The 20381-nt window shown below is 42.3% G+C and overlaps 1 protein-coding gene across 4 annotated transcripts; it reads right to left on the bottom strand.

Moving 5' to 3' along the window:
* Positions 1-340: 340 nt before the first annotated feature.
* Positions 341-18976, bottom strand: CHST10 (carbohydrate sulfotransferase 10). Of its 4 annotated transcripts, none has more exons than XM_065829484.2 (7): positions 18516-18973; positions 16938-17086; positions 13199-13333; positions 10316-10413; positions 7432-7666; positions 4756-4861; positions 341-2979 (listed from the first exon to the last, which is right to left on the bottom strand). In XM_065829484.2, the coding sequence occupies exons 3-7, from the start codon at positions 13308-13310 to the stop codon at positions 2442-2444; spliced, it is 1089 nt and encodes a 362-aa protein (XP_065685556.2). In that variant the 5' UTR covers positions 13311-13333; positions 16938-17086; positions 18516-18973; the 3' UTR covers positions 341-2441. The 4 variants fall into 4 exon arrangements, with proteins under 4 accessions (XP_065685556.2, XP_065685557.2, XP_065685558.2 ...); XM_065829485.2 differs by lacking the exon at positions 18516-18973 and adding an exon at positions 17958-18336; XM_065829486.2 differs by lacking the exon at positions 16938-17086 and having other exon boundaries at positions 18516-18976.
* Between the last annotated feature and the right edge of the window lie 1405 nt (positions 18977-20381).

The following is a 20381-nucleotide window of genomic DNA, read 5'->3' as shown; positions in this document are numbered from 1 at the left end:
TACTTCAGCCATGTGAGGAGAAAAAACACACTCCTAGAAAGAAAACATAGCTCAAGAGGGTAGCATTGAAAAGAGCAACTTTGTGTTTGAATTGAAAAAACGGTAACAAGTGTTCCAGTCCCAGCCTGAAAAGCCTGGGAGCAGGGAGAGCAGTACAAACCTCCGCCCAATCCATAGCTCTGTCCACATGTGCTGTCACATGCCTGAGAGAACTCAAAGCAGGGAAAGTTATTAGAAAAAACTATTATTACTTAATATTTACATAGCATTTTCCACCTGGCAACTTTTAAGAAATCAATACAGTGAGTCATTTACCAAGAAAAATAAAAACATACATTGGTGTTTTGTGTGATCAGTAGCTTATGCTTTCAGAAGAAAATAATTCTACTTTATCTTTATTAGAATTAAACTTAAAGGCTTGAATTTGCTATACATTATTCACTGTTACATTTCAAATCTGCAGAGAGGTAATCAACCCGCTCAACAGCTCCAAAATGCATTTAACAGTACATTTTGCTAAGCTCCCATATTAAGAAAATCTCAGAAAAACCTGGAGCTGTTAACATCTTTTTATGATTGGCTAAGAACTAACAAGTTATGACATTGTAATTGTTTGCTCTAAAAAAAGAAAAAAAAAAGAGAAAAAAAGAAAAAAAATCGCACCTTCCAGTTTTGCCACCTTGGACCATTCTCTTGATAACGATGCCCAATTAATGATCCTCCCTTATTTCAATTAGTCTGTTGAGATCTTTCTGAAATCATTTCCAGCTACAACAGAGCTTCCTTTTTGTGGGCAGCAGCACATGTCATCTTGGCACAGCTTTTCTTTTTCACAAGTGCAAGATGCTTCCTTGTGTTGATCCAGGAAGCTATCAAAAACATACTGTGGCTGGATTTAAGAGCAGATTCCATAGCACTGGCCATCATCAGCATTTCTAGCCAGTAACATTATGCTGCCCTGAAAATTAATCTTTCAGGACTAAGCTTTAAAAAAACACAGTTCACATGATGACTGTGACAGAGCAATTCCTGTATTTCAGATATGTGGTCTCCCTTTCCCATTGTCGGTGGGATGAGGTGGCGGTGCGCTGATTTTTATTGCTGGTGAACTCAAAACAAGAGATCGCTCTTTATAAGACCTTATGAACCTGCAAGCACAGGCAAACTTGATGCCCACATCCATTCAGTTCTGTTTTTCTTTTTCTTTTTTTAAACGTGTAAAATGGGTACACAAATTTAAGTGACATTTAAACTCCTTACAAGTTGCTAATTCACCCCACTGGTAACACAGATGTTCGGCATTTTTGAGCTGGGACACTATGGCGGTGAATCACCGGAAAATTCAGGGATTCATTCTGTCTCCTTTAGCAGCAGGGGCATGACTTTTCAGAGGGGGGTAAATTTTCTGTTCTCTGAAGTACTGAATATTGAGCAATGCTGGATATAAGAAAAAAGGCAGACCGTTAAACCCAGTAACTCTAGCAGCTCTTTTATATGACATCCCGCTTTTGTGGCTTCTTTATTAATCTTAACTGTTAGAAGACAAAACAAGTTAAATTGTCTGATACTTAGAGAGCATCTTGTGACTTTTACATGTGCTCCTGCAAATACAATTAATACTTTAAATTAATCCTCCTTGAAGTTTCCCTAGCAGTTTCATATTTCTTCTACGTTCCATTTGCATCTGGTGTTATAACTTACATAGCCAGGAGTGAAATAATATTATGAAATGAACAACAGAATTATGAGGCTCAACAGACCAGTAGTAAGTAAACACTTGACAAAAATACAAAGACAACCAAAGCTCTGGAACCTGTCTCTTTTTTAATACCTCTAAAGCCTCTGTCTGATTAGGTTCACTTTGTGACAAATAAAAATGGGATTAGATCAGCATTACTGTTATTATAGCAGCCACACAACAGAAACTAGATGATTTTACTTGTCAAGCATTTAATCAATTTTTAGTCTTGTTCTGGCCTCTCATTTTCAAAGCTCAGGGGAGACTACATGCTTTTCTCATGAGCACGAATCATCAAGTTAACCCACATACTAGAGTTAACCTACAGTGAAGTTGCCATCTTTATAAATACTTCACAACATTTTTAAAATGGCATTCTGTCTGGAAGAGGGAGGGGAAGATCGTAGCCCATTCCTTCTTCCTCTTTTTTCCTGTATGGAAGAGGGGAGAAGTGAAAACTTGTATTTCAGATAACAAGGACTTCATTCCTAACAGATTGCAAGGTCACGTATTGAAAACATGGTCAGTAAAGAACAACTATAAGCCCCTGCTTGTTCATATGACAAATATTTCACTGAAAAGTGGAGCAACATCAAAAAGCTAGAAAACAAATGGTCATTCTCAGCTCTGTCAGTATTGCAGCCGGTATTCACACAGGTTTAGATTAATCCATGAGACGCTTCTTCAGAGCTTATCCTAAGTGTCAGTTAAGCAAGAAATCTGGCTCCCGATAACCAAAGAGTTTAAAATCACCTTCAAACCGTGCATAAAGGCGTCTTATGTCTCTCTTGCTAATTCCCGAAAAATACCGTTCTACTTTTGTTCTGTTGTACACTGTTATGCCTGGTGGAATTGTAGGGTATGATACCAGATGGTCTATGCCAGCTGCTTTCAAGATATATGGAGCATCGTCCTCCAGGGTTTCATGATGTCCGATCACGCTGTACGTGATTTCACACGGGGCGCAAAGTTCCACGTAAGTGACCCAATGAATGATGTGGTCACCAAACTGAACATCCAGCCATCGGTGGTTAGGGTCACCCAGATAGCGCACAAAATCCTCAAACTGCAGCCCTTTGGTCTCTGTGCGGTTCTTTCTGTATTTACGAATGATGCCAGGAGCAATTTCATGCCGGTACCACGGTTCAAAACGGGGATTGTGCACAAACTTGTCTTTAAATGCAGAAATGAGTCTTTCAAATGGATCTCTAACAATAAAAAACTTGAAGTATAAATTCAGTCTAAACAGAGGAAGAAAAAAAAAGGAAAATAAATTATTAAAGTGCTAAGCAAAGTGTTTAAAGTGCGTTTAGCAAAGACTTACAAAATGTACATGAACTCCAACTACAGACACAGCAACATGAATCTCACATAACTTGTTTAGTCTGTGTATATTATAATCGATAGGACTAGAAACAATTTCTGTCTTTTTACTAACAGCTTTGTATACAGTACAAAGTGGAAATAGTTCATCCTATTTTTCAACTGGAGGAGCTCAGTTTATCTCGATCCATATAAACAGGAGACAAAAGGTGCTGAAAGCTCCAAGTCAAAGATATTTTTAATGCCATGTGATCAAGCTCAAGAAGCAAAATACACAAAAGCATGGAAAAAGTAGCTTGGTGCAGCTAAATGCATACAGAGGGCTGTGTTTTTCATTGCCAAGCAGTTAAAATAAATCACTGCTTAAAGAAAAAAATAATTCTTGTACTTCATTTGATGTTTTGTCATTCTTTCAATAATGGTCGAGAACATTATTTTTACGAGACCACAGTTTTCAACAAATTTCACAATTTTTTGTGATACCACTGAACCATAATATTCTGTAGTCAGAGATTATCTACAGGAGGAATAAACTGAAACCCAAGTTTATTTCAGTAAACAGCTGAGAAAGATTTATAGCCCAGTCCTCGCTGAAATAAGGGGATGGACTCTTTCCGGCCTCAACAGGCACTTGCATCAGTCTTCAGCTTCTCCTGACATATTCCTAGTAAGAGCTGCGCTGGAGCACAAGAGTTGTGCATCTCCAGCACAACTTCTATGCTGGGCAGACTGCAACAACCCAAATCATAACGGCATTCAACTTCTAATACCCCAGCTACGGCTCATCCCCCATGTGAACAGCTACTTTCTATGCAGGGCTGTTCACGGTGAGGGAGAATGGATCCACAGTCTCAAGAATGTGGTGACAGTATTTTCTCTTGCACACAATCAAGTGACCCCATTTCCACAGGCACAGCTGTGATTAATTTGTACTGTTGAATGCAACAAACCTTGGGCTGAGCTCTGCTCATAGCTGATACCCCATGTATAAGGGCTGACTCTCCCCAACGGTTGAATACACACAAAAACCATACAAGCACAAGCTTACAAGTGTCTGCTGTCATCTTATGCCCTTTTCTATCCATGTTGCCACCCCTTACAGGGATTATGTATGGCATAGGCCCTAGCAGATACGAGAGCAGACACAGGAAAATTTTCTAGCCAAAGGAATTTAGAGGACTGTACTGCAGAGAAGTATGTTTTCTGCTCTAGGAAGAGCCAGAAGCACCCAAACAGGAGGATAAAGTGGTTCAGCTGAAAGGACAACACTCTTAGGCTAGGAAGCACTCACGTGTTAAACCTATCCAGTTCAATCCCAAAAACCAAATCTGCCTGCAATGGCTCTCTTTCCTGTAGGCAAGGCATCAGGGTGTACCTTCCAAATAAAGCTTCTCTTCTGAAGGTCAGCTATGTAAGAACTAGGTCTGCACTGAACTACAGAAACCCTATATCCAGAGGGAGTTGGTTGGCTCACCTAACTCTATCAGCAATTACACCAGTGTTCTCCATCGAAGCCAGTAGGGAAGTAGTCACAGCAACATCTGTGAGGATTGCAGAACAGTGCCAGAATACACTTGCTGGAGTAGAAACCCCACTGCCGTCAGTTCCAGCTGTAGACTTCAACTATACTCTTGATAGTCCCTAGCACAACTGACTCCAAACGCCTCCCACACCACTGGGAAGGCATCTCTTACCGTTTTTTAATTTCAGAGTCACTGAAGGAAGACAAGCGTGGAAGGCCATTCTTCTCATGATCATGTACGATATTTTCTGGGATCTCTTCTATGGAGGAAAACGCTCCTAGAAAAAAATCAAAAAGAGAGAGCAAGTGAATCTTTCGAGAGGAAAAAAAGTGAGCACAAGCAAGTATGTGTGCCTTCGGCTGACAGCTTTTTGTTTTATCTTTCTCTTTTCTGTATTTTTAGCATTTACAGTTACTATGTTTAAAACTGTTAAATGATGAGAGATTCTGACAGCAAAGCTGAAAACTGTTACAATTCTTCAGGGTATGTGACATCAAGGTCCAAAAATCAAATGGATTCAAAACTCTCAGAAAAGCACATTATGCAAATTTCATCAGCAATTACATCTAAGCCTTTAACTCCTCACCTCAGTGTCCCCATTCTCTTTCCCTCTGCCCACACATACAAATGGAGGAAGACTGAGGATTAACTCCAAAGAAGGGACCAGCTTTTTGGCTGAGTTTCTACCATCACCAAAAAATAAATGCTGTGGGCTGCTTTTGGAACTGCTTCAACACAAAAGCACTTTGCTGTCAGGATCCATGAAGTTTTTTTGATGACTTTGCTGTGATGAAACAAAAATTCCAATCATACAATACCACACAGATTAAAAAGCACTAGAATTAACTACAGAAAGCCTCCAGATACTGATTTTTACAAGCACATAGGCTGACAAGAAAAATAATGTCACTAAATTCTGATGCATTTAACATCCATTTCTTTTGATGACCTTAAGAAATATCTCATGTGGACCCCTTGGACCTTAGGAGTAAGCCTTCACACAACAGCTACCAACCTGCAACAAGAACGGGGTGCTACAAAACAAGTTTAAGGTGAAAGCGTCTACAGCCTTCTCTGTTCCAGGACTGCAGTGAATAATCCACACCACTCAGCTTCTCAGTTTTCTAATTAATTTTTTTGGTACTCTAGGTGAATTCCGCATGGACAACAGATGTCAGATTAGACTGCCTCAGAAACTGAAACCTTGCATTCATCCAGAGCAGAGGTTCAGTACAAGCAGTAGCAGAGTTGGCTCCCTCACAGTCCCACAGCTGCATTTCTCCATCCTGAACCTCCAAATACCACTTAGGTATTTGGATGTAAAGTGTTCCACCTCAAGTATCAGTCCTGCCTGCTGAAACTATCTGAAGAGGGGAAAGTTTGGTCAACTGCAGCAGTAGTCTACATCAGCAGATACTAGTACACTGGCAGCTCAGGGCAGAAGAGATCGATGTTTACAGGGCAACAATTTTCTATCATTTCCCAATATGCCAGAACTAGGAAGCTCAAGGTAAAACGTTCCCTGCTGTTAAGATATGAGTTATCCTCTGCTCAACACAACCAATACATCCCTGCCTGTCCTGAGCTATTCTTTGCATGTTTTCTCTGTTAAATTCTGATAAGAGCAAGCACTTCTAAGGCACTTACATAGCTGCATATTTAGTGCTTTCTTGGAGTGCAGCTTTCATAGGTATTTAAGACACATGCTCATACCTACACGTATGCAGATCTTTCCTGCTCCTATCCATCTATCAAAGTTGCAACTAATATTGAAGTTTTTAAAGACATACTCCTTGATACAACAGTTTTGTTGAAAGACACATTCCTTTGCCAATTTGTGACTGTTTTCTTCTGGCTGTGCAAACTAGCTCACGCAAGGTAAACATAAAAGCACAAGTGCAGCGCTGGCTGTTTGCAGGGTGCTTGTAACAGAAAGCTGGGTTTACAATGTCCAGGTTTTGCCCATGTCTTTGTGAGCTACACCACCTGCAAAACCTCAGGAGGACCTCAACTGGCCTGACTATATGTAGCAAATTCACAGTCCTGGTGCACAGACAGGTAAGATCATCTCATGTCAAACAAAGGTGTGTTACGTTAAATACCATCAAGCCAAGTTTACATAGTGCAGGTAGCGGTACACTGAAAACACTGAGAACATGAGTTATTTTTCTTGGCATACAAGGCTACTAGAAGAGGATGGTAGGCTATGGACAGACAGGCAGTCTTTACCTTGCAGATTGTTATTCAAACACACTATTCCTTTTACTTCTCCTTCTTTTACAGTCTTTTATAACATACCTTTGTTGACCAAGCTATTGCCTTGAGCACCTCAAAACCTTCATAACTCCTTTGATGGGTCACTGATAGCACATACACAAAATTTCAGCAGTACAGACCAACAGCACCAGCCAAGTTTTAACTAGCTTTATTCATGGCTAAACAACCCTAGATATAAGTCAGTGGCCTCCAGTCAGAAATTTTACATTATTGTTTCTTAGGGAATTGTAATACCTTGTAATTTACCTGTTTAAAATTCTACAAATTTGTTCCACCCCTTCAAAGGTAAAAAAATCTACCTACCACATGCATATAGGTACTCTTTCATGACTAAAATATCTTTCAAGCCAAGTAATATTAAGATTTATTTTCACAGAAAGAACAGGTGCATTTTCTTTAAAATAGACGTTTTGAAAGGACTAGAAGCAACTGTGAAGAATGAAAGGCTGAAATTAAGTATCAATGTACAAAAAAGGCAGAAAGAATCCATTTTTGTGTTGTCCCTTTTGGACCAATTCTGTTCTTTCCTCCTCCTCAAAGAAACCCATGCACCCACAGCAGAGTAGATACCATTTAAAACGATCAAGACTTTTTTCCACTGAGTGTTGCCCACTTTTGGCGTCTGACAAAACAGGATCTTGTGCTTGTCACACACAAATATTCGGTCCAAGACGAATTTGGAAACTGCAGTGTGAGAGAGATTTCTCAATGCAGTGTCTCTGCAGACATTCCTGAGAAGCTCCAGTCTTTCCATATGAACTAGAGGTTGGCGGATCAGATTTCCAGAAAAAGCTTTTCCAGTTGGCTTTACGAAATGCAGAGGGGAAAGAAAAAAACAAAAGTGCAAGAATTTAGTTTTCAGATCAAATTCTAAAGTATAAAAATTCCAAAACTGTGCATCCTAATCACTCTCAGATTCACTATTAAAACATTGCTATATATTAACTAAAAGAGTAGGACACAGTTTCCTTCCTGGGCTGCTGCTGTACAGGTTGGTTCAACTCTTAAGTCATTACGTAGTAGTAGTGAGAGTTTTTCCATACATCAATTTAAGCCTGGTGCAGAGCATCAGGGTCTTATCTGTGTGGATGCAACATGCCTTGACCAAATACTGGACCTCCCACAAAGCTTCAATGGCAAGTAAGAAAGCTTCTGAGGGGCTGGGACAGGAATCTCAACAGAAATTAAGCTCTGATGTCTGAGAATATGGGTGTGAGGGATGCTGGTCCATCTGGTTGGCAAAGAAGAATTTAGGATAAAAGCTGTGTTCTTTTGCAACACCTGCAGGCACTCAGTGTCTCCATTTATTCAAGCTATAACAAAATTAAGTGGACAAAATTTCACACAATGAGTATCAGTGCTTACTGTGGCAAATGAAAAAAGGAGGCAGGATTCTTCTCAAAAATGCATGACCTGTTCGACATGTCTCATTTCCCTGAAACTATGACAAAACCCATCACCACTGCTGCCTCATAATTAGTGGGGAGAAAGGAAAAAGGAGCTTATCTGATCACCAGGTGATGAGAAATTTAAAATTTCTACTGACAAATCTTCCCCCTTCAACTAATTGGCAATCCCCAATATCAATACAGACTAGGGGATGTACTGATTGAGATCAGCACTGCAGAGAAGGACTTGGGGATACAGATGAATGCAAAATTGGATATGTGCCAGCAGCGTGCACTCTCAGCCCAGAAAGCTGATCATATCCTGGGCTGCATCAAAAGGAGTGTGGCCAGCAGGTCGAAGGAGGTGATTCTGCCCCTCTGCTCTGCTCTGGTGAGACACCACCTGGAGTGCTGTGTCCAGCTCTGCAGCCCTCAGCACAGGAAAGACATGGACCTGTTGGAGAGGGGCCAGAGGAGGCCACAAAAATGATCAGAGGGCTGGAACAGCTCTGCTGTGAGGACACGCTGAGAGAGTTGGAGTTGTTCAGCCTGAAGAAGAGAAGGCTCCAGGGAGACCTTATTGCAGCCTTTCAATGCTTACAGGAGGCTTATATGACAGATAGAGAAAGACTTTAACAGGGTCTGCAACGACAGAACAAGGGGTAATGGTTTTGAACTAAAAGAGGGTGGGTTTATATTAGATATGAGGAATAAAATCTTCAGTATGCGGGTGGTGAGGCACAGAAACAGGTTGCCCAGAGAAGCTGTGGATGCCTCATCACCGGAAGTGTTCACAGACAAGTTGGATGGGGCTTTGAGCAACCCAGTCTAGGGAAAGATGATTCTGCCCATGGCAGGGGGGGTGAGCTTGATGATCTTCAATAGTCCCTTCCAACCCAAACCATTCTGTGACCCTATGATTTCAGGTATAATGTTCAAGCTACACATGAAAAAAGAATGATTTTACTTTTCGTCCCAATCCTCCATAAGGAAAAAAAAATCTCAGCCTGCTTTTTCTTTTTGTTGCTCTCCTCCAACATCCCCTGGTCAGAGCGTAATCTGAACAGCCTGACAGATTTCTTATCTGTCAAGACAATTCCTTTTGCATGCAACCAGGATTAACAGTATTGTTCTGCATTTCATGCTGTCGGGAAGTCAAAAGGGAATAGTTTTAGATCCAGAAAACTTATTATCCTCTTCCATACAAGTAAAGGAAGATATTAAAACTAGCTACACAGATCTGCCGGTCTTCCACTGAATAAACTGTTTCTTCCAAGTATTCTGATGATAACTTAAATTTCAGGTTTTTTTACATATGAAAACAAGAAGCATCATGTTTATACAGAAACCTACAGAAACTTCCATGCTACATCACAAAAATACCTAAGGTGACTTATGTAACCAAAAAAATTGCCCTTAGCCCACTGTGCAACTAGTCTCAAATTTACATTTGCACTAGGTATTTTCAGAGTTTCCCTGTAAATTAGCAGGTACCACATTTGTTCTGCTCTATTGCTGAAATCACAGAACGATGCTTCTAAAGTATCAGCTGGTATTGACTACTACTGTGTTCATGTTCTACTTTGGAAAAATAGTGAGATGAGAAGCACAAAGAGCACAAAACATGAAAAAGAAATGGAGACTGATAAAAAGAATCAGAGAGATTGGGCAGAGAACTAAAAGAATAGATAAGACATGGGCTTGCCCTCAAGAACCATGAACCTGATGGCTATGGCAAGGCAGAATACAAGTAATCAAAACTGGGCCATTATATTAAAAAGGCTAGCAAAACTGACTGTCCTGACTTCACAAAGCAATACTGCAACAATTTTCTCCTCAAAATGGGAACACATTAAGTTGTACCATTCAGATGAAACAAGACAGCAGGTCACCGAAACAAACTAGCTTTGTGAAGCTAAAATGAATTCTGTGGCCCTATCTAAATAGAGCAGTCTGAATAGATAATTTCCATCTAGCAATTTATTTTAACAACAGGAAGCTCTTACTTAGTCTCTTATTTTCTCCCACTCTTTAATACATGTAAGTCTTATCTCAACAGTATGCACCTGGAATTCTTCAGGCCAACGTTTTTCCTCTGGCACATGTACCTCCTCCACTTTAGTCACAGCTGTCAGTACCAATGGCTCTTGCTTGGCACCATAGCCTAAAGGAGGAAGAGAGATAAGAGAATTACAGAAGGTGAGGGGAAGGCAACTATTTTTGCTTTACAACTAACGCAACTGAACATCACTGTCTGTATTATGCTTACAAAACAGTAGGATTTATTTCAAACGGGGAGGAACTAGACAAGACATGAGACAAGCCACGAGTGTTTTGAAGGATGTACTCGGTGGGAATTTCAGTTGCAATTTCAGTTGAGCTTTATCAAAGACACATGTCCATCATCTTTTATTTTGGTCTTTTTTTTAAACAAAACTGTGCAAAGAGACATAGAAATCATAAATCCAAATATCATGATTGGTAGACAATTCAGTATAGCTACACGGACTTGACAGCAGGAGATTTTTAGTTTTCAATTAACTTCCCAAAGCATGTCCAAATATAAAACTCCCCTCATATTAGCAGACAGATTTCCTCTGTGGTAAACTCTTCAATATTATCAGAAGAAAAGTGTAATTAAGGACCACCTTTTATTTATTTGGTGCTCTAAGTAAACACCTCTAACCAGCAATAAATACAAAATTGCTTCTTTATTGCTGGACTGACAGCCTTCCTGAAAGACTCCCAAAGTTAAAACACTCAGCTGATACTCTTTTTCTTTCTTAAGGATTGCAGGGCAGCTAATAGTTTGGGACCAAATTAAAGTATGTAAGGAAAGAACCCTTTGCATCTTTTGCAATTGGTATGCTACAGGAAAACTGAAAAATAACACAAGGCTGTAGCTTTTCTTTACATGGTGCGGAAAGATCAAAAATAATTTGATGCAGCTTCCCCTAACCACAACACAAAAATAACATGATTTCTCCTTGAAAATTTACTTTCATCCATATTGGACTACTTTTCCCTTCATAGAGTTTCTTCCATAATATTCTTTCTTCATCTGCATTCCCAGTGGTTGATTGGTTTATGGTCCAGAAAATGTATGTACTCACATATCCTTTTCTTAAAAGAGTACTCTGTCTACACTGGATTTTAGCAAAGGGCACTTTAAAACTGAAGCAAGTTAAAACTGAAAACAATGTAAGCATCCAAGCAATCAGCTACAGTAAATATTGTTGTGCAGAGACTTACCTCATAGTAACCTTCTGTAAAATCAAAGTAAGCTGACTCAGTGCAAGAGCAGTTAAACTATCTTTCAATATCACTGGCTAAAAGCAAGCCTGCAGGTACTACTAGAGATGATGGACAGAAACTTGTTCCTTCTCATTAAGAAGCTCCTATTGCTCAACCACCTGAGACATCAGTAAAAGGCTTAAACAAAAGAACACTGATTCATTGAGCATCTGCTGGTTTTGTTCTAGCTGCTAAGTACACACATCCAAATAAGGAAAACTTCTGACAAGCCATATTTTATTAAGTCTAGAAGAGTTCCTCCAGGATTGGCCATCCTGTTGGGGCTTTCTCCAAAATTCTGTTGGTACATTTGCATTATTTCCCTTCATTAGTCCCAGTACAAACACTGGTATCTCCAGCACGTACATACACTTAACCATAGTCATGCCTTTGCAGGACTGGAGCTTAAGAAATTGCAAAATCTTCTGCTCAGAGAACTATTCAAAGGGGAGGACTCACCATAGGAAAACAACAAGAGAGAGAAAAATTGGAAAGCCAAGATACTAAAAAGCAAGTAAACGCAAATGTTGTAGTCTAGTATATTTTTTTTAAAACCCTACATTTTAATTCACCTGACAAATTCTGGTAGAAAGAACCACTCAAACAATACCTGAGCTGGGAGTTGGCCTAGAATGAAATACTGAAAGATTAAACTACTTAACATAAGATCAGCTTATCTGTAGATGTACTAGGGCCCAAAACCAGCTGGGACCAAGGAAAGCTGAGTTAGCCTACAGTTCCCATCTGTAAGACTTGCTGAATAGATCCCCACACAGAGGTATGCTATTTATAAAGGTATACCTAATATATTTATCCACTATCAAATCCTTGAAACAAATGGCACTTAGTGATGTCAGCGCTTCAAAAGTAACACATTTTTTGCATATCTTTGGAAGATGCAGAAATACACATCTCTGGGGACTGTAAGTCATGTCATCACCTTCAACCTAAACTCTGTGTAGGATGGCTTTGTAACAGCAGCTCCTCTGCAGAGAGAAAACTGTAACAGGCTGTGTGGTGTCATCAAATGGCTTAAATTCCTCATCAGCTTAATACCATCTGGGCTACTTAAGCTAAGCAAAAGCCTATAAGCTGTTTGTCAGTCAAAGAGCAGAGGATAAAACTGAATGCAAAAAGCAGGGCAGAGGTGGCTAGGCTAAGTGCATTGCAAACGAAATAGAACTTTCCACAAGTTTTACATAATACTGCAGCCACGGGACAAGCAGTCACATGAGGACAAAAGCTAGTATCATGTGAAATGAAATCTTTAATTCCTTGTGAATCTCCGTTGTCCTTAAACAGGTAATTGTGCTCTGTTGTTTTGTATATGACTTCTAATATATCAAGATACTGAAACTGAGTCTATTTGAGAAAGTGGACCCCACAAAACAGTACTGTAAAACATGATCCACTCTGTTCTTAACCTTTTTCTTTTAAAAAAAAAAAAAGGTTATGTTAATTTTGCAGACTTCTACCAAGAAAAGCAGAAACTGACTATCAGCACTGTCACTTCTAGAAATTTAGCTGTTCTGTTCTCAATCCTACTGAAGAAGTGGTAACATGATCAGAACTACTTTGCACAGAATTTGTACATACTCAGTTTGTGCATATTGTGTGTATTCAATTTTCTATTTCACATCAAATATTGAACTTACCATCTGGGTCTTTAAAAGTCAATGTGATAAACTTGCTAGCAACCATGAACATGAATATCACCCAAAAGCAGGCAGCTAGCAGCAGCCACTGGTGGTGCATGTTGTCAGGCATGAGCCATATAAAGTTGTTGCTTCCTGTTTGAAAGAGGAAAGATTGACACATTACTTTTGTTCCAGTTTAGAAAAATACTTTCCATAACCAAAATGACAAAACTCTAATATGCATGTGTGTCACAAAACATAGCAGTAGATTTCACTTCTTGCTTTCTGGTCCTTTTGGCTGAGTTTTTAATCTATCTTAAGCTTGAGGCAATGTAACCACCAGCTGCTATCAAAGGGAGGCTTCACTCGTCCTTCACCCCTACGTACATTCTCAGTCCCCTCCTTGCACTGGTAATAGCACTGCTGGTCTGACTGTTCATGGAGGCAGATCAGCAAAATCCACAATTTTTTTAAAGTGTAGTTTATTTTTCGATTTAACTTTGTGAGCCAGCTCACTGTAAGAAAGGGAGAATGAAGCAAACTGCACTCTCGGTGGTAGCTAGTCAGATCAACCAAGTTGTAACATAAACTAATGTTCTTAGTTATCCCAAGTCAGCTCATGACATGTAACATGGACTCATCCCTTGCCCAGCCTACGTGAATTATGGGCTGGAAGCTACTGAGCCAGGACACTGAGCTTAACCCAATAAAATACTGAAATACATTAATGTATCTTTTTATCTTGTCACTTTTATTGCCAGCAAAGTATCAGCCATAGGTTCTAGAAGAGTTTTTTAATTTCCATCATGCTAAGCACTATTCATATAAATAGTAAAAAGGAGTTCCCTTGCAGTAGTGTCTACTACCTGTAGCTGCATCCCTGCAGGTAAGCCTTAAAGACAGGACTAACTCAGGAAGGCAGGAAGGGTTACCCAAAAAGTTGAGACCACAGGTTAAATGCACAAAGAAACCACAAGTACCGACTGAATCCAAGCAGAGTGAGGGTGAGAACACCATACAGTCTTACCAACATGCGGTGTCCGCCCTACCTCACACAGCTGGTAAGTTTGCTGGAGTGCTCTGAGCACTTCTTAGCTTGATTTTAAAAATTGTAATCCTAATAAATTATTTTTTATGGTTAAAAGTTACAATGCAGTATAAGGAAACCAATTACAAAATAAATGTAAGTCCCCAGCCATTAAGAGAAACGGATAATTTTAAGCTACATCTTTTGCTGAATTTCCAGCCTCTGATGGGCAAGGTACCCAGGGGAGCACTGAGGCAGACACCAAAGATCTCTGAAAGCCACACTGTAAAATTTAAGCTTCCATAACTTAAAAACAAAACAACTAAAACCTAACAGCAAATGTCACAGCCTACCTACCAGAACCTGAGACTCCTCAGGCTTGAATATTTATCTCGCAAAAATACAAAGTGCCATTGCCTCAGTTGTTGCTGGAGAGATAAGACACTTGAGGGCCTGAACTCAGGTGCTGGCAAGTTCAAACATAAGCCAGTGCTTCCTCTTGAGGATACATATAACATAACTTGAGAACACTTAACCAAAGAGGCTGTAACACAAAAATCTCATACAATGAGATCCTCTCAACAATCCTGTGACGTTTGTGCTTGTAGCCTCAAGAAGAACAAAACACCAAAATCACCCACGTAACTAGCAAAAAGAGTAAGCTCAGTCCTAAAGTAGTCACATGTAACTTCAATGAGAGTCACATCTGCGTGGTCTGTGATCACACTTTCTATAGAGCCACTTGAGTGAATTGTCAGGGAATAAGAGACGCACTCATTCCCAGCTAAGATGCCAAAAACATTCTAGTTAATACTTCTAAGCAAACTTTGTGCTAAGTTTTTCAGTTTTACACCAGTATTCCACCTTTTTCATTCCCACAAAGCTTCAGTAACAGAAGTGAGCCTGGTTTTGATGTTACTTCAGCGTGTCCATCTGTGACATCAGTACTACTGCTGCAGAGGCTGATCACTTTTCCAACCAGCTTTTGCCTTCCAGCAATGCAAATGTTTCCAGGATGGGTTCTCACTGTAGCTGACAGAAGTGAAATGTCTTCAGGGTATGTCAAAAGCCTGTGCTGGCAGACATGCAGTTCAAAACAGACTTAGGACCTTAGGGATGTATGTGAAATGGGTGAGAGGAGGAAAAGAACAGAACATCTCCAATTAGAAAAACAGAATTCATAATTTTTAGCTGGGATGGCATGTTCAGGCCTATTTTTATTTTCTCAGTGCAGTATTTTTCAGTTTGGCTTCTGAGAGGTCCTCTTTTTCCTTCTTTTATGATTTCATTTTTAAGAACTTCTCCTGAAAATGCTGCATTTAGGTAAAAAGATGCATCAACTGTCAGATAATTGCAGGTGCTCTGACCTCCATAAAGATTATGTTGATTGTTTCCCATTTTTTACTGCAATTCGCTAGCTGTCCATTGAGCATGCAATGTCCAAGATACATTGTTCTTCAACATCAAAAAATGTTGGCCAGGAAGGGCAAATAATACCGTGTGAATTCTAGAGCACTGACCTCTTTCTACCTCAGCAGCTCGGAAGTTTTTGTCATCCTACCATTGCACTCCTGCAAAACTTGCCCTAAGGTTCATGCTGAAAACCACCAGGTCTCTAAGGTCCTCATTTTTCAGTCTGCCACAACTTCCACCATCTCCCATTTAGAGCATGAAAATTTACCACCCTTGCTTTCAGACATCACAATAGTTTGGAAAATTTTCAAACTCTCTCAAATGAAAAAAATGCAAAATAGATGTCAGGACACAAACCATAGCAACGATATTTTTACTTTTTAGGTAGCTCAGCTAAAACCATGAGAACCATTCAAAATACAATTTAACCTGTCTTCAAGGCAGTAGACTGCCAGAAGCTTGCAGAGAACATTCTGCATGAGGAAAACCTCTTTCTGACCATCAGCTACGGTCTTTTCAGAGACATGACAAATGGTCTGGACCAGATCCTTCTGTCTAACCCAGTACGTTTGTTCTACAGAAAGAATGACAGAAACAGCCTACAACATTCGTAGCATCACTGCTAGCCTGCCTGCTTTTATAATGGTGATGGATACACACCATTCAGTAAGGATTATTGATCTATATCCCCTTATGTAATTTATGCATTGGATTTCTAAGACGTTGAGTTACATGACACAGGGAGAGCAGTTTCCACGTGCTCTGACCTGAAAAGTAGTTATTGCACACAGGACCCTGCTGCCAGATCCTGTGCTCTAGGGACAGGAAAACAACATTTCAGCCAAAGACACCTACGAGCAGTACACTACTGACCTCAAGAACTGGACTCTGAGACCAGAAAGGGGACAGAACTGCAGTCACATCCCTAAAACCAATCACTATCACCCTTTGGTACATTGAAGCCGAGAGGAAAATATTAAGCAGTTTTGTCTTCTCCTTTTTTTCATGCGCACAGCAAGTCTGCAACCGTAGTCATAGATGCAAGAGTCCTGTCAGAGTATTTGTCATAATGTAATTACAGTGTTTGGCACTGTTATTCACTTCTAGCATCCTAAGCAAAACTATACTTTTATCAGCAGCATATTACCTATCTCAGGAAGCAGGACTGTTCAAAATTATATACAGGAGTAACTCAACTATTGTACTGACTCAAATACAATGACCAGTAACATTTTAAAAATAACATGTTTATGTTGTTTCCCTTTCTCTAGCTTCTTTAATAATTTTATTATTTTCACATAGGGTAGTCGTACTTACTGTTATCTCTCTGATCTTACTGCATTTCTGTCGCCTCTTCTGTTACTTATTTTCTTGTGAATACACGTACTAGCTTCTGGTTTTTCTCTTTAATAGTTTCTTTCAGCTTCCAAATGTGTCTTTTACTTCTCCTTGCCTAAAACATTTTTCTTTATAAGTAGAAAAAACAAGAAAGCTGTTGAAGGTTTAGTCCCATTTTTCAGGGTGCTCCTTTTCCCTGTTATCGCAATTCTACACTTTATAGGAGTACAAGATCCCCCAAACACGTCTCACCATCCATTCCTCTGTCCTTCCCTCCCTAGGCTACTTACCCCAAAGACAAACAGTCACATAACCCTCAGATCATCCAGATGCCACTTTTGCATGAGCAAAAATGTGACCACACACAAACTAAAGATCAGGACACACAGCTTGGCAGGCTAGGCCTGCAAGTAACATGTTATCTGGAAAAAACACTTGCACTTTGGGGAAGGCTGCTGTTCTCCATGTGAACAACAGGATCACGTATACACGACTTAAACAACACTAAAACTCAGTGCACAGGCCCTACTATGCAGCCTATGCTTTTCAGACAGGGTCTCCTTGGCAGGATAGTCCCTGCACACATCGCGAATAACAGCAGCACACCCATAGTCTCAAACTATCAACTGTTTGCCCATCAGCACATGACTAATGATGTAATTTGAAATGGAACTGGTAACGAAGACAAACAACAGCTAGCTGGGATACCTAATCCATTTTCATCAAGGCCTCCTTTGTTTTATCTTAAAAGTTAAGAGACCCGGACAACTTATTACGCTTTTAAAAAAAAAAAAAAAGTTGGACTAAAATTTATTACACACTCCTTTGGTAAGTCATACGCTGCTGCTAAATGTTATAACAGACATTATAACAGGCATTTCTGAAAGCCGGTTCTTTCCAAAAGCTTTCCCCCACCCTGACAGCGTTAACAGGCCTATCGTCTCTGCTCCTCCAGCCGCCGCTGGAGAGCGGAGTGTCCCCTGAGCACACACAACTCACCTGTCAGTGGGAAGAAAGCCAGGTAACCGAGGCCGCAGCCCCTGCAACAGCCGCGGAACCCACCCCAGGCCGGGAAGGGGACCCTGCCTCCCCACCCCTGCCCCCTGTCAAGCGGGTGCAAGGTCCGACTCCACAGGGCACCCCACGCTCTTCACAGCTGGGAATGGCAACGGCTCCTCCTTCCCCAGCATCGGGGCTCCCTGAGGGCTCCATGCACTGCCCGGAGCGGGGGGATAAAAACAGAGGGATCCCCTCCAAGAAGACGGGACACGGCCGCGGTCTGAGCAGCCGAGGCACAGCCCACCCCCAGCCGCACGGACCCGGGCTGAACTGGCGTCAACTTTCCCCGCTCCGGAGGACGAAGGAGGGCGGGCTGTCCCCGACCCCCGGCAGGCAGAGACAACAAGACGTCTGCAGCGCCCCGCTGACTTCCCCGCCCGCCCGGCCGCAGCCGCCTCTCCCCGCGGCTGCCGGCCGCCAGGCCTCCCCCCGCAGCCCCAGCCCCGGCCCCGCCCCGGGGTACCGGGCCTCCCTCGCAGCGCCCCCTCCCCGGCTTACCGGCCTTCCAGCGCCGCTCCCCGCAGCCTCGGCTCCCCGCGGCGGGGCGCCGCTCCCGCCGGGGGCCGCCTCACTCCGCGGCGCAGCCGGCCCGCTCAAGCGGCCGTGGCAGCAGCTGCGGCTGCTGCTGCATCCTTCCCCGCCCGGCTGCGGGCGGCGGCAGCGGCAACGGCGGCGCTTCCCCGCCCCCGCTCAGCCCCTGCTGCTGCTGCTGCTGCTGCCGCCGCCCGGCCCCGCCGCCGCCGCCTCCATTTCCTCCAGCCACGGGCAGGCCTCGGCTGCGCCTACAGCCCTGCCGCCGGGAAGGAGACGAAGACAGCCCCGGAGACGGCTCGGCTCCGAGGAGACGCGGCGCCTGGAGGCGGGAGGGGAAGGAGGGATGGATGGAGGGCGGGCTGCGCTCTCTTCTTAGCCCCGCCTCGCCCCAGCAGGAGCGGGGCGTCTCAGCCGGCGGGCCGGGCACGATCCCCCCGGCCAGGGGGGCGGCACTGCCGCTGGTGTGACTGGGCCGTCACCTTGTCGTCCAGCTCCGCCGCAGGCCTCGGCCGTCTCCCGGTGGCTTCCAGATCTCCCAGGGCGGCCGGTGCTTCTCGACGGGGCCCGCAGCCAGCGCTCAGCTGAACTCGCGTATCTACACGTGTATACTTGTTTTGTGGATTTTTTGTTTGGTTTGTTTGTTTGTTTCGTTGGCTTTTTAACTGCTACAATATCCTTAATAGTTCTTTAACACTCGTGTTTCCGAAGAAAAAGAAGGCTGAAAATGCGACTTTTCTGCACCTGCAGGATTCCAGTACCCACAAATCTCACCAAAACCAGGTGCTGGATCTGTTTTTAACAGTTATTTAAACAACTTCTTTTGGGGATATATTCCAGTGTGTGGCTGTAGGGACGTGTTACAGTGCTGAGGTGGTGCTTCCTAAACTCTGCACAGATGAAGCTCACGACAGTGGAGCAGGGACCTCTGCACAGTGCCTGGAGAAGGGGTGACACCAGAGCAAAGCCACCCCATTTTACAGCTCACTGAACACTGCAGTGCTGGGCCACATCTTCCAGTAGGAAATCAGATGGTGTAACACAAAGGATGGGCTTTGTCACCTGACCCTGAAATATGTGCTCCTGTTACCTGACCCAGCACAAAGTCTTTCCTGCAATGTGTCCTCTTATGCCTGGTCACCAGGATTGATTTGCTTATTGGGAACTGGTAAACTGAGTGGGGAGCACAGGGAAATCCCATCTGTCAAGCAGAGAATCAGAATAAACAGCATCCAACACACAGTCTTGTTGATCAGTCTGAAGTAGTCACACAGGCATGCTGCATGAGAAGCCCTTGCTCCCAGCCTTCATGTCTTCTTCCATCTCTGCACATGTTCTGTGCTTGGAAAGACCCACATAAACATAATTTTGAGCTCAGTGATGAGAGAGGTGGGAATCGCGAAGCCCACACATGGAAGAAGACATGACTGAGAAATCAAAGTGCATTTTTAGGTTTGAGGAGTGATCTCTGAATCCCAGGCCAGATTCTCAGGTGTCCACACTACACAGGGTGGGCCCCTTCTGCAGCAGGCTTGCAGCTCATGCTACATAGCCCTTCACTCTGGTTCTCCTGTGAGGTCTTTTGTGGAAAACATAAGGTAAAATTGCCCATTAATGGGATTGTGTGAATAAAGTAAATACCTACACAACACCCAGTTGAAGTTGATCTGCCACAGAAGAGTTGGACGGTAATAAAGTCATGCCCTAAACCCTAATGAAGCCTGTGAAGAGTGCCGGGAAGCTTGGTGCAGGGTCAAGGTCAACAGTTCAAGACAGAACAAATTCAGAAGAGACAGAATTGTAGCAGAAGTTTCTGTCTCTGTGTGTCTGGTT

This window comes from Patagioenas fasciata, chromosome 1 (assembly GCF_037038585.1).
Source record: "Patagioenas fasciata isolate bPatFas1 chromosome 1, bPatFas1.hap1, whole genome shotgun sequence".
NCBI classification, from domain to species: domain Eukaryota; kingdom Metazoa; phylum Chordata; class Aves; order Columbiformes; family Columbidae; genus Patagioenas; species Patagioenas fasciata.
This window is presented reverse-complemented; position numbering and strand designations above follow the sequence as displayed.